Source organism: Patella vulgata, chromosome 9, assembly GCF_932274485.2.
Source record: "Patella vulgata chromosome 9, xgPatVulg1.2, whole genome shotgun sequence".
Taxonomy (NCBI): domain Eukaryota; kingdom Metazoa; phylum Mollusca; class Gastropoda; family Patellidae; genus Patella; species Patella vulgata.
The window spans coordinates 3,962,808-3,978,164 of record NC_065887.2 but is presented as its reverse complement, the minus strand read 5'-3'; the positions used below and the strand labels follow the sequence as shown (position 1 = coordinate 3,978,164).

Here is a 15,357-nt window from a genome sequence, read left to right as displayed (position 1 = left end):
AAATAATATATGGTAAAACAATAAACTATCAAAATAATATATGGTAAAACAAAGAATAAACAATCAAAATAATATTTGGTAAAACAAAGTAAAATAATTAAAACTATCAACACAAACTTTGAACAATAACCTCTTACAACTTGTTGTTGACTTACATATATAATCTTCACATGTAAAATAAAATTATATTATAATGGCGGGGAGAGATATAGGGTTTAACGTCCACTCAACACAAACTAGGTCATTTTGGGACTAGCATATGTTCAATTTGCTTGTGCTTAGGAGTCAGACAAATCATATGAAACTATTGATGCCACAATATTGTATTAAATAGTACTACAATATAGAGAGGGAACTGCTGTTGCTCAGTGAAATAAATGAAATGAAATGGGGTTTAATGGCCTACTGTTCTGCTCCTACTGGGCTAATGAAGACGGGCATACTATGGTCTACTCTTGTATCGAATTCAAACTGCCAAGGGTTCTTTTACGTGCATGCCAATGTGTACATGGGACCTTGGTTTTCCGTCCCGTCCGAACAACTAGACAGCTGTCCTTGTCAGGCCCTCCGTCCTGCATCACTAACAAGGGGGAACCACGCCGGAAAATCTGGATGAACTTTCTCTGGTCAACGCAGAGATCGAACACGGGAGGTTAGCGAGCCAACGTCTTACTCACTGAGCCACCCGCTCTGAGCCCCCCGCTAACTTTGAGGTCTGGGATAATATGTCAGCCCCCCCACGATGACTGCCAGTAATATATAGTATTATAACTTACCGTATCCGTTAAAAGTCTACTGGTCGTATTTAACAATGAACACGTCTCAGAATAACTCGTCTTTACTTCTTCTAATTCTTCTTTTACTTCCTGTAAATACAACAATATTATCTACTTTTACTTTATATAAATATAACATCTACTTTTACTTTATATAACAACAATATTATAACATCTACTTTTACTTTATATAACAACAATATTATAACATCTACTTTTACTTTATATAACAACAATATTATAACATCTACTTTTACTTTATATAACAACAATATTATAACATCTACTTTTACTTTATAAAACAACTATATTATAACATCTACTTTTACAAATAAACCATGGAGAAAATAACATTTATAAAAACAACTTGTTTCTCAAAAACCAACACATACATCTTAGTTATATACCCACTCAGATTAAAATTTATAATTTTTCATAACTTGAACATAATGTGTAGCCTACCATCAAATCTTCTTCATTGTTTTCAACTATAGTAAATTTCTAGTATTCTGACCCTCTTGGGATATATTTCAACGTAATCTACCTCATGAGACTGTCTGGATGAAATGAGTCTATCAATATAAATATTTTAACTTACATCTAATTCTTTAACAACTTTATTTAATCTGTCTAAATCTGCTGCCACGGTCGCATACCGTCTCTTCATCGCCTATAAATACACACAAAAAATAGTCAACATTCTATTCTGAGAGAGAGAGACACAGAGAGATCCAATCCACACAAACTAGGTCATTTTGGAAGTAACATATGGTTCAATTATATTTCAATAATTCGCTTGCTCGTCTGGGGTCTTTAGCTGTGGGAGAAAACCGTAGGAGCCAGAAAAAATCCATGAGGTTGGACAGGCGGCCCTAGTCCTTGTCACGTACAAGCAGGGAATTGAAACCACGCAACTTGATCCAACGCACACACATTAACCATTTGGCATCCCAACCCCCGTCTAAACCAATCAAAAGACAGAACATGTAAAAAAAAAACCCAGAGTTGGTAGACAGATGTAGTGTGTGGGATGTTCGCTAGAAGTGGGGGACCCATGGCCAAGCGACCCTAATCCTTGTCACTTGACTCAATGACATACCTTGTGATCCAATGCGTACATGTTAACGATTCTGTGACCGAACCCCACTCATTCTGAGAGAGAGAGAGAGACCATGTCACTTGACTCAATGGCAGACCTTACAATCTAAAGTGCATGTATTAAACCACGCGATCAGGTCAGAAGGTCATTGCCCTCCATCTTTATTAAAATATGCTCACCTCAATTTCTTTTTTATGTTCTCTTTTAATGGATTCTTTCTGTCGTTGAAAATCTTTTGTTATGCCTGATTTATCAGCAACTTTCTCTTGTAATATTTTATTTTCTGTAGGAAGGAATAAAAACTTGTACTTTTATTTGATTGACAGATCAATCATGTAGATTACAGAATTACTTTACAATAATCAATTGTTTACCATTAAAACAGAAATGAAATGAAATGGGGTTTAGCATCCTACTGTTCTGCTCCGACTGGGCTAATGAAGACATGCATACACCATACAGTGTTGTATAAGGGAAATTTTGCCCGCGCATGGCCTGCTCTTATATCGAATTCCAACTGCCAAAGGGACTTTTACGTGCATGCCAAAGTGTACGCGGGACCTCGGTTATTGTCGCATCCGAATGACTAAACAACTGTCCTTGTCAAGCCCTCTGTCCTGCATCACTGACAAGGGGGAACCATGTCAGAAAATCTGGATGAACTTTCTCGGCCATTGCTGGGATCGAACACATGACCTCCAGGCCAACCATTAAAACAGAATCGTCCAGGGTTCTTGTTTCAGCCATATTCGTGGGTCATACCTGTCAGTCCAATAAACAGTGGATATGGTAATAAAAAAATGATTTAAAAGATATATTATATAAGAGCTAAATTTGCCTAAAATCTTACATTAGCCCAGTCGGAACAGAACAGTAGGATGTTAAACCCTATTTCATTTCATTTCTCAAATCTTACATAAATCTTTATTTAGACATTTAATCATATGACAAGCCGATAATCAACTCTCTAGAGATTTAAAAGTTTAACGATAAAATGGATAATCAAGACTTAATCTTGGTTGTCAAGTACCGTTGCTACGACTATAAACAATCTGTGCTACATCTTCAAATAATCATAATTATGCCCAGAATAAAGTAATTTGAAGGAAATCTTCAATATATTCATTTTTCATTATCTATTTTTGAACTATTAAAACAAGCTCTTTATCTAAATCTTACATAATGTATCTGTAATATAACTATTATAGCAAGAACGACCAGCTCTTTATCTAAATCTTACATAATGTATCTTTAATATAACTATTATAGCAAGAACGACCAGCTCTTTATCTAAATCTTACATAATGCATCTTTAAAAATCTGAAAATCTAAAATTTAATATAACTATCAGGTGAACTTACTAATTTCTTGAATGGCTTCCATTTTTTCTTGTTCAAGTTCTCGGCGTAATTCTTCCTCCTTCTCCAGCCATTTATTGTCTGTTTCCTGTTCTAACGTCCCTTTATACGACTCGAACGCTCCCTGTAAAAACTCAATCTCTGTCGACATCTTATCTATAAAGAGATCAACCAGGCGTACAATATCATTATAAAACTCTATCGGCAACAGACATAAACAGACAACATTTATAAAAACCTGATCTCTGTCGACATATAAAGATTGTAAGATCCTCTGTTTAATTCAGAAAATCTGACACAATTTTCAGCATTTCGGCTCAAATTTAGTTTTACAACTTTAAAAATACATAATATCTAGATATGTATACATGTATATCCAATAATATTAGCACAACCGTAAAGCTGCACTACTTTGTTTCACGGTAAACGATAAAAGGTATGCCGACACAAACTGATTTCAACACTGGTTTAAAAACATTTTAAATAAATAATGTATATCACAATAAAATCCTAGTAAATATGAATAGCATTTTTCATCCCATCTGAACCACTAGATGTTTTTGTCTTGCCTTCCAACCTGCGGGGAGCCACAGTTGCTAAGTGCATAAGACGCTGGCTCGCTAGCCTAGTGGTCGGGTGTTCGATCCCTGCATTAGCTGAGAAAGATCATCCAGATTTTACGGCTTTGTTTCCCCTTGTCAGTGGTGCAGGATGGGATGAAAAACCGAGGTCCCATGTACACATTGGTGTGCATGTAAAAGATCCCTCACAGTTGGAATTTGATATAAGAGTAGGCCGTAGCACCACTGTCTGGGCAAACTATCCCTCATAGCACATTGTATGCTCGTCATCACTAGCCCAGTCGGAGCAGAACAGTAGGACGTTCAACCCCATTTTATTTCATTTCTTCCAACCTGCACCTGGTAAATCATGAGGACCTTTATCAGACAATACCTGGCCCCAAGTACACAAAGCATTCTCAGACTTAAGTTAAGAAATAACTCGAAATTGTTTGCTTATTTTAATTACAATATAGCCCTTTATAAAACTTTTGTTGTTTTAATGTATCAAATACATCAATAAGAAACTATGTGCAAAGTTTTATGTTTCTGGATTAATGATATTTCTCATAAACAGTGATTGAAAGTTGAGTAAATTCTTAACTTAAGTCTGAGAATGCCTTGTGAACTCGAGGTCTGATTGTATTAAATAATTTGAATTATTGAAAGTAAACAGAGAAACTAACGAATCCTTTGATCTGTTTTTTCCTTATATTCATCAAATTCTTTTTCTTTCTCTATTTGTAACGACTCCATATTATATTGATGTTCATCTTGTAAGTCTCTATATTAAAAAAAATAAATAAATAAATAAAAAACAAAATAAATTAAATTTAAAAAAAAAAATAAAAAAATGAAATAAAAAAAAATAAAATAAGAAAAATTAAAATAAAATAGCTCTCAGATTAATAACAAAGTTGATAAAGATTTTTATTTTCTTCTGCAATTTCTAATATTTTTATTTCCTTTTGTCAAGTATGAGTTTATAAGGGCTGTCGTTTGAATTATATTTACTGGTCGTGACTGAATGGCCATGAAAATAACTGGCTGGAAAACCAACCTGTCAGTCCATTTAAAGGGACAATAACACTCTTGCTGGCTTGAAAGCTCCAGAAAATAAATAATATCTCTATCTATGTACTAGATATTTAAGTGTCCTACCTGTTGTGTAAATTATCCATTACATCCTATTTTACTTGTCCAGAGGGTTCGAAAATATTTTTAAATCGAAGTTTCATTTGAAAAGGTTTACGTTAGACGTTTCAAACCATTATGTTGAATTTTTCAAAAATTTTAAATAAGGTGTGTTAAGATGAAATTAGTATCATCAATTAATTGAAATATTCTAAAATAGTACAATTTGTTGACCAGAATAAAGATTGGGACATATTATTTAGTTACAATAAGAGTGGTATTGAGCCTTTAAATCTATAATATGAGGTTTTCAGGGTTGTCGTTATATTATACTGGTCTGGACTGACTGACAAGATTGTAGTAAGTTAGTACAATAGAATCCAGGGCACGTGTTTCAGTTCTATTATACTGGACTTTACTGACAGGCTGTGAAAATGACCAGCAGAAAAACCAAACTGTCTGACAATACATAATCTTTAAGTGGCGACTGAGGAACACATTAAGCAGAGCACAATTTTTATGGAATAAATTACGAGAAGAGGAAACTTGTCGAAACGTCACGCTTTTTGAATAAAACCAGTGACTGATATCCCATAAAATTGTGTTGTGCTTAATTAAAATACAGTTAAATTTATAGTTACTAAAAACACAAACAGATCTAAACACAATTTTTGATAATGCAAGAAAATTGGCTATAGGCCTTGTTCTATGAAAAAACATCTTGGTATTCCGAAGTAAACAAAATATGTCAAAAATTAACTTTTTGACAAATTTTGAAATGAAAAGTCCTGTACAATGGTAAAAAAATAAATAAAACGTACCTAGAATAGAAAAATAAATAGAAATACCTGATGTGGTGTGTATGTTGATTGGCCAAATCTTCTAATTTATCTTTTAAAAGTTCTTCAGCTTTTTGTTTTGTTTGTCTGTGGTTTAATCGCTCTTCCTCGAGATAAAGAGTCAGATCATTCACCTGTTCTTGTAACTGGGCGATTAAACTATCCCTTTAAATATATATAAACATTGACATTAAACTATCCCTTTAAATATATATAAACACCGACATGAAACTGTCCCTTTAAATATAAAGAAATGAAATGAAATGAAATGAAATGGGGTTTAACGTCCTACTGTTTTGCTCCGAACTGGGCTAAAGAAGACGGGCATACGCCATACAGTATACTATGCGGGAAATTTTGCCCGGACAGCAGCACTATGGCCTACTCTTATATCGAATTCCAACTGTCAAGGGATCTTTTACGTGCACGCCAATGTGTACACGGGACCTCGGTTTTTAGTCCCATCCCAACAACTATACAGCTGTCCTTGTCAGGCCCTCCGTCCTGCATCACTGACAAGGGGGAACCACGCCAGAAAATCTGGATGAACTTTCTCCGCCAATGCAGGGATCGAACACCCGACCTCCAGGCTAGCGAGCCAGCTCCTTACCCACTTAGCCACTGTGATCCCCATAAATAGATATAAACATTGACATTAAACTGTCCCTTCAAATGGATAACATGAAATCATAGTGTCCCTATAAATCAGTGTCAATATCAAATGATATAGTGTCCCTTTAAAAGCCATGTGCTATGAAGAGAATATGAGTGGAACTTAAAATGAGAAAAGAAGGAAATGGTGTTAAAACATCTTCCCAACCTGGGAGAATAAAATACAAAATACTTCAAAGATTTATCTGCTGGCTAAATATTGAAGTGAAAACTCTGCTCCCAAAATTTGAAGTGGAAAGAAATCAGAGTACAAACTGTGAGAAAACAAGAGCAGGCAGGCAACACTATTCCTTGTCATGTTCGATGCCAGGATTGAAGCCATGACCTTCCATGACAACAGACCTTATGAAATACAGTGTGATACTCTACCTGGCTATCCAAGTCAACCCAAGAATAATAATAGTGTACATTAAATATTTACCTTTCAGGATCTCCTCCCTTGTTGCGTCTGTAAAAAAAAAATACAGTGGTTATAAAATAGTCATTAATTTTCACTACTACACAGATAATTTATTATCAAGCAAAAATTTTTGTTATTTTTTGTTAATAAAAGGTTTCTATGATAGCATACCTGGTGCTTGGACTACGAGGACTATCAGGAACTTCTGTATGAGCATCAAAGAAATTATCTTTCATTACCATGGACATCTGACTTTTACTTCTAGATAAAACATATCCAGGTCCAACCAACACAGGTTGTAATGGAGGCTAGAAATAAAATACCACCACATCTAGAGATGATCATTTGTCATAATAGTTGTATCTAGTACAGACAATAGATAACCACCAACCTGTCAAGGTGTTTACACATGTTGTAAAATTTACGGTTGAATGGAAGATTGACTCGATTGAAGCTGTGATCAGGCCCAAGTTCACAAAGCATTCTCAGACTTAAGTTAAGAATTTACTCAAACCTTTTTGCCTTATTTTAACTAAAATATAGACGTTTATAAAACTTTTGTTGTTTTAATGTATTAAATACTTCAATAAGAAACTATGTGCAAAGCTTTGTGTTTCTGGATCAAAGATATTTCAAATAAACAGTGATTGAAAGTTGAGTAAAATACTGAACATAATTCTGAGAATGCTTTGTGAACTCTGGTCGATTGAGGTTGAGATCAGGTCGATTGAGGTGGAGATCAGGTTAATTTTGGAGGTCATATTCATACGGCAAAATCATCTGTCAGGAATTTTAGCAATGGAAATAGGAGTAGACTGTACTGCTGTTGTCAGAGAGATTGTCTCAACATTAGCAAAACAGTAGAGAAATGGGTTTTAACAATCACTCAACAACAATTAGTTCACAGACAAACTGGAATGTGAAACCACGCCACAAGCGTTTGACCATTTCACCACCCCGGCAAAGTCTCAACGATTGTAAAACAAATCAACAAAACAAATGCCTGGTAAATAATAAATAATAAAATCTTACATCTAAGTTTTTCTGCCATGCTGGTGGTTTTGGTTTTTTCGATGGCAGATGACTTTCAAAATTATGTCTTCTGGTAGCTTCATGTTCTAACTGATTGACTCGATTACAACTACAGAATAAAAAAAAACTTCATTACCAATCTTTCTATAATCTTCATTATAGAGAAGAGGAAACTATATTAATATTAGTACATTCATTACCAATTCTTCCATAATGTACTTTTTTCGTGATAGAGAAGAGAGAGAGAAATGGGGTTTAAAGTCCACTCGACACAAACTAGGTCATTTCGGGACTAACTATATGGTTCAATTTTATTTCAATAATTTGCTTGCGTGTAGGTGTCTTTAGTAGTGGGAGGAAACTGGTGAACACGGAGAAAACCCACGAGGTTGGACAGGCGACCCTACTCCTTGTGACGTACAACCCGGGAATCGAAACCATGCCAGTTGACTCAATGACAGACTTTATGATACAGTGCGCACGTTCTAACCATTCTGCCATCCAACCCCCTTTTAGCAGTAGGAGTAAACTGGCATAGAAAACCTGGAGAAAGCCTATGGGGTTAGGGGGACATAATTCGTTTGGTATCCTGCAGTAACACAATTCCACACACTGGTGAGACAACTCGGCCATCCAACCTGCTCATGAGAAATAAATAAAGATCTTACTCGCTGCGAAAGATGACAGCACTGGCAGTTTTTGGTCGATGTAATTTTGATTTTCCACTCGAATTTGAGTATCTGCTTATTGGAGATGATCTGAAGAAAAGAAAAAGACAGAATAAACTTTAGTCACCAATTATACCAGGGTAGTATATTATATATACCAGGGTAGTGTATTATATATACCAGGGTAGTATATTATATATACCAGGGTAGTGTATTATATATACCAGGGTAGTGTATTATATATACCAGGGTAGTATATTATATATACCAGGGTAGTATATTATATACCAGGGTAGTGTATTATATATACCAGTAACCAGGGTAGAATATTATATATACCAGGGTAGTATATTATATATACAAGGGTAGTATATTATATATACCAGGGTAGTATATTATATATACCTGGGTAGTGTATATTATATATACCAGTGTAGTGTATTATATATACCAGGGTAGTATATTATATATACCAGGGTAGTATATTATATATACCAGGGTAGTATATAATATATATACCAGGGTAGTGTATTATATACCAGGGTAGTGTATTATATATACCAGTGTAGTGTATTATATATACCAGGGTAGTGTATTATATACCAGGGTAGTATATTATATATACCAGGGTAGTGTATTATATATACCAGGGTAGTGTATTATTTATATATATTATTTATATATATTGTTGCAAAATCTACATTAAATAATACAAGCTAGCCACACCGCAACTATGTTTCAAGAAAAACGATCACCATAGACAGCAGCTTATCCGAAACAAAATTTGGATTTTGACCCAATTTCACATATCTTCAAGAAATCTGATCTTTATTTATTGACAAACTTGAACAAAATCGGATAAAATATGTAGCCGTTATCACATTCACAAGGTTTTAAAACAAAATGGGTAATTCCTGAATATTAATAAGGTTCGTCCTCTCATGACCCCAAGGCTTTACACCAAATTTTTAAAAAATCTGTTGAAAATAGTTTTTCATCCCTAAAGAAGTCCGTATTTTTACTGATGAAATGTTGGAAAAAAGATGTTTTTTATATCATTGTATTTTATTAATTATTGTGTTTCGTATTAAAATATATAAACAAGCCAACAGTGAGGCTGATGTCCCCCGCCGAAATTGCAAAATAAATAGATGACACATATTAATTAATCGCACATTTATTTTTTTCACTAAGTTTCATCACTCTCTATCAGATAGAATCAAGATTATCTTGTCCCAAACCATCGACAAATGAAATAGATTAGCTCTGCTTAGCTTCAGCTCGAAATGTTAATTATTGAACTCAGTCAAGACATTCACCTAATGAACATCTACATATACATCAAGTTTAAACATTCACCTAATAGACACCTATGCCAAGTTTGAACATTCTACCTCAATTAGAAGGAGAGTTATTGTGTTCCAAAGTTTCTACCAATCAAATTGCTTATCACTCTGCTTACCCTCAGCAAAAAATGTTCATTATCGAACTTAGTTAAGGTATTCATATAATAAATCTATACACCAAGTTTCATCAATCTCACTTTGCTTATCTCTGCTTACCCTAAGCGGAAAATGCTCATCTTCGAACTCCATCAAGGCATTGACCTAATCAACACATACACCAAGTTTGAACATTCTAGCTCAATTAGAAAGAGAGTTATCGTGCCCCAAAGTATCAATCAATCAAATTGCTTATCTCTGCTTACCCTAAGCGGAAAATGCTCATCTTCGAACTCCATCAAGGCATTGACCTAATAAACACATACACCAAGTTTGAACATTCTAGCTCAATTAAAAGTTATCGTGTCCCAAAGCATCAACCAATCAAATTGCTTATCTCTGCTTACCCTAAGCGGAAAATGCTCATCTTCGAACTCCATCAAGGCATTGACCTAATCAACACATACACCAAGTTTGAACATTCTAGCCCAATTAGGAAGAGAGTTATCGTGTCCCAAAGCATCAACCAATCAAATTGCTTATCTCTGCTTACCCTAAGCGGAAAATGCTCATCTTCGAACTCCATCAAGGCATTGACCTAATAAACACATACACCAAGTTTGAACATTCTAGCTCAATTAGGAAGAGAGTTATTGTGTCCCAAAAAGTGTGACGGACAGACAGACGGACAGACAGACGGACGAACCCATTTTAATAGTCCCCTGCTTTCTTCGAAAGGCGGGGGACAAAAAGACATCACCATTAGTGATGGCACGATATATTATCATTGAATTGATGTATCGCAATCAATCACGAGATGCTGAATTGATCTTTCACGATTTTTTATGTCTTATTGTTACATCAGTAACTAACATTTTACTCTTAGTTATCCACATCACACATTATCCATAGGTACACCAACATCCATAGGTACATAGGTACACCAACATCCATAGGTACACCAACATCCATAGGTACACCAACATCCACAGGTACACCAACACCCTCTGGTCCTTATTTTGATCTGAACAGTAATTACAATTTTCTTTCCAGGTTTTAGTGACTCCAATAAAAATAAAATTATTCATTTATCCTGTTTTTTTCTTGGTAAATATTGACCTGGTTATAAATTGTGATTCGAAGCGCATCATAGCACCCAAATCGCAGCTAAAGGCAATAAAAAAAATTAACGGCCACTCGACACAAACTAAGTCATTTTGGGACTAACATATGGTTCAATTTTATTTCATTAATTCGCTTGTGCGTAGGGGTCTTTAGCAGTGGGAGGAAATTGGTGGACCCAGAGAAAACCCACGAGGTTGTCAAGTACAAGCTTGGAATCAAAACCACGCTAGTTGACTCAATGACAGACCTGATGATGCAATGCACACAAGTTAACCCACCCAATCCCCCCTATTCTGTGAAATACCTGAACAATCAAATTGAACAACATTTGTTTACGTCTGCTTAGTTTACGTTTTTTAATTATTATTTTGTCGTTTGTGAATCAGCCATTACTAATTACAGCCATATTGTCTTGTAGGATACAATTTACAAATGGCACCAGAAACCATAGTATACACCACTCGTGTACTGATTTTAAAATGTTCTTAAATATTGGATATTTTGATTCCATATTTATTTTCACTGCAAGATAACATCAACATTGATTGAAATGGACCAATATTGAATTCTAATTCGTGTTTTTAATTTCAAACATGGAAAATACTGAGTTAGAGGTTTAGATCCTTTAACACAGAGTCAACATTTACAACAAGCTAGTAGTACCTGAATATATGATTTACCTCATTGATTGTCTAGTAGGTGTCGGAGTGGGAGGAACGGGTCGCTCCGCAAAACACAACATTTCGATTTAATTACGGTATTATAAAATATATGTTTTCCACCATAAAACAGGATTGTTACTTTCTATCTTCCCACCGTAAAACACAGATTGTTACTTTCTATCTTTCCACTGTAAAACTCAAATTGTTACTCTCTATCTTTCCACTGTAAAACTCAAATTGTTACTTTCTAAGAAACACTGTGAATTTACTCCATGTTCAAACCCACTGAATTCTACTCCTCTTCAGTACATTACTCAAATTTCACATTTTATACCTGGATGCATATTTTTCATAATTTTAATATTATGAATTAAACCAAGTTATATTGATGGTTAACTTCTAAAATCCATTTCTCCATCTGTCACAATCTGCGATTTTCAAGAAATTAAAAATAAATCATGTTAAAAAGTTTTTTCAAGATTTGAAGATTTTGATAGAGATAAAATCATTGAAAGCAGTAAGCTTATATACAATCATAACCTACATCCAAAGCACCATATGAAAATCAAAATTCAAAGCACTGTATGAAAATCAAAATTCAAAGCACTGTATGAAAATTAAAATTTAAAGCACCGTTATGAAAATCCATCTTAAATCACCATATAATAAAAATCCAACTTAAATTTAATCACCATATGAAAAATAACATTCAAAACATCATGAAAATCAAATTTCATACATCCACGATAATCAACTGACAGAGAACCAAGAAATAGAAACAAATAAAAACATGTTTTCTTCCAACAAATATTCTTGTTTAAAATGATTTTTATCCTTTCAGACGGATCATTTACTATATTTAAGCCTACCATAAATCTTATTTCATAATAGGCTTATTGGGGTTTTTTCTGGGTTAAAAATATCTATTATAAGAAAGATTCACCTTTTGTTTTCTGGGTTAGAGATATCCAATATAAGATAGATTCACCTTTTAATTATCTCTAATCCTCATTAACATGAGATTAATCCAACTTGTAAAAGACCAGTTACACCCCCACCCCCCCTAAAAAAAAACAACAACAAAATCACCCCTCTTACCCTACCCACACCACCCCTAAAAATAACCTGTCTTTTGATACAATAAAACTGTTTGAATGGTATTTAGTAATTAAACATATTAAAAAAAACACAACAGTTCTATGAAATACATGTAGAGCTGTGTTTATTACAATGAAACAGAATACATCCCCCCAAAAATCACTAATCTGTTGCTATAAAAAGGCAGTAAATGATATGATATGGGTCTTGAAGATGAAGATGTTATTTTGATTAGACAGTAGTGTTACGATCTGAACATTGTCATTTGAATTTCCAACATTCAGGGGATTTTTAATGGTGTATACGTGACCCCCTGTTTTCTCATCCCTTCTGAACGACAAGAGACGAATCCTTGCTAGATCCTCAACGATTCTCTACACTGACAATCCACAGGAACTTTCATGGCCATCAAATTCAAAAGCCTTTTCTATCCACTAAACAAAATATATACTACAAATATTTACTAAAAATTCTATCACTTAGACAGGCAAATGATCCTTTTTCAGTCTTCATTAGCCCAGGAAGGACGTTAAACCACATTTCATTTCAGGTCATCCCTACCAACCCTTGTCCACAAACCCCTGTAGTTGCAATATTCAATCTGACAGTCTACTATAAAAACCAAACTGTGTGGGACTCTTTTTTTTTTTAAGGTGGAAGTCAAGTGAAGACCTTTTGACTATGGAAGCAGACAATCCGTCAAATCAGGATTTTTTTGTCTATTTTCATCTGCCTCTGAAATGTTTGTGCCTTTAACTCTTTCATGTTGGAGAGAGAGAGAGAGAAATGGGGTTTAACGTCCACTTAACACAAACTAGGTCATTTCGGGACTAACACATGGTTCAATTTTATTTCAATAATTCCCTTGTGCGTAGGGGTCTTTAGCAGTGGGAGGAAACCGGAGGACCAGGAGAAAACCCACGAGGTTGGACAGGCGACCCTACTCCTTGTTGCGTACAACCGGGGAATCGAAACCCCACCAGTTGACCCAATGACAGACAGTATGACTCAATGACAGACCGCACAGCACGCATGTGATAACCATTCAACCATCCACCCCCCCCCCCCTTTCATGTTGGTGGCCTCAGACAGATACTAGATGGTCATTTCATTTATCTCTTTAATGTCTTTATATAACAAGATTATAATAATCTGGGTTAATCCATTAATCTGCTTAATCTCCGAATCAATCAAAATGGTGAAATTATTATTGAGACAGACAGATTGAACTAAGCCAAACATATTAAATAACTGGTATTTGATTGGTCTAAATTAAAGAAAGAGAGAGAAATGGGTTTTATGGCCCACTTAACACAAACTAGGTCATTTTGGGACTAACATATATGGTTCAATATTATTTCCATAATTCACTTGGGCGTAGGGTTCGTTAGCTGTTGGTTGGAGCAAGCCAGAAGACCCAGGGAAACGTCCACAAAGTTGGACAGGTCAATGACAGACCTTATGATCTAAAGCGCATGCCTAAGACCACAAAGCATTGAGGTGTCCATCTCAGTCAGTGTGCTGGAAGCTCATTTTGTGAAGCTCTGTTTTTAAAGTTCAATAATTCATTAATCTTTGACATTAATTTGTTTACAAGACAAGATTAAATGAAAATCTTATCAATAAAAAACTTGAAAAATCCAATAATCTAACTTGAAACGTATCAACAAGATGAATAGGGGGTATAAAATACTTGTAGATTATATAAAATATTCATACACTTGTCATTTATAATATAAACATTCAAGCTGTACTTGATAGACAAATAAAATGAAATGGGGATTAACGTCCTACTGCTCTGCTCGTAAACTGGGCTAATGAAAACAGACACACCATACAGTGGCGCTACGGTCTACTCTGAATTTGATTTCCAACCGTCAAGGGATCTTTCACATGCACATCAGTGTGTACACATGACCTGTACTTGATATAGACACTCCCATAAAACTACAGTATAGATACTCAAGCTGTACATATAACACAAAATATATACAAATATATATATTACTAGCAGGATACCCGGCTTCGCTCGGGGGTCATAACTCCGAAACCGGAAGTGGTAGACTAATGCCATCTGGCCTATGTTACTCCCCGGTCCGAGCTACCCCTATACCCCAAATTTCAGACTCGGGGCAGACTTAGTGTAGCCGCCAACCCCGATCAGACAGACTTCGCTCGGGGGTCATAACTCCGAAACCGGAAGTGGTAGACTAACGCCACCTGGCCTATGTTACTGCCCGGTCCGAGCTACCCCTATACCCAAAATTTCAGAGTCGGGGCAAACCTTGTGTAGCCGCCAACCCCGAACAGACCGGCTTCGCTCGGGGGTCATAACTCCGAAACCGGAAGTGGTAGACTAACGCCACCTGGCCTATGTTACTCCCCGGTCCGAGCTTCCCCTATACCCCAAATTTCAGACTCGGGGCAGATGTAGCCGCCAACCCCGAACAGACAGACTTCGCTCGGGGGTCATAACTCCGAAACCGGAAGTG

At 35.4% G+C, this 15,357-nt stretch overlaps 1 protein-coding gene across 3 annotated transcripts in view; it reads right to left on the bottom strand.

Annotated features, from left to right (window-relative positions):
- The window catches only part of LOC126831562 (coiled-coil domain-containing protein 186), a 32,538-nt gene that overhangs the window by 5,487 nt on the left and 11,694 nt on the right, over positions 1–15,357 (bottom strand). For 2 of the 3 annotated variants that reach the window (XM_050562132.2, XM_050562131.2), the window contains exons 2-12: positions 11,786–12,195; positions 8,539–8,628; positions 7,871–7,979; positions 7,010–7,146; positions 6,860–6,886; positions 5,776–5,931; positions 4,480–4,577; positions 3,237–3,389; positions 2,055–2,158; positions 1,375–1,446; positions 777–866 (exon numbers count right to left, since the gene is read on the bottom strand). In XM_050562132.2, the coding sequence (XP_050418089.2) occupies positions 777–866; positions 1,375–1,446; positions 2,055–2,158; positions 3,237–3,389; positions 4,480–4,577; positions 5,776–5,931; positions 6,860–6,886; positions 7,010–7,146; positions 7,871–7,979; positions 8,539–8,628; positions 11,786–11,847 (1,098 nt within the window). In that variant the 5' untranslated portion in view covers positions 11,848–12,195. The remainder of the gene's footprint in view (positions 1–776; positions 867–1,374; positions 1,447–2,054; positions 2,159–3,236; positions 3,390–4,479; positions 4,578–5,775; positions 5,932–6,859; positions 6,887–7,009; positions 7,147–7,870; positions 7,980–8,538; positions 8,629–11,785; positions 12,196–15,357) is intronic. The other variant, XM_050562130.2, reaches the window with a different exon arrangement.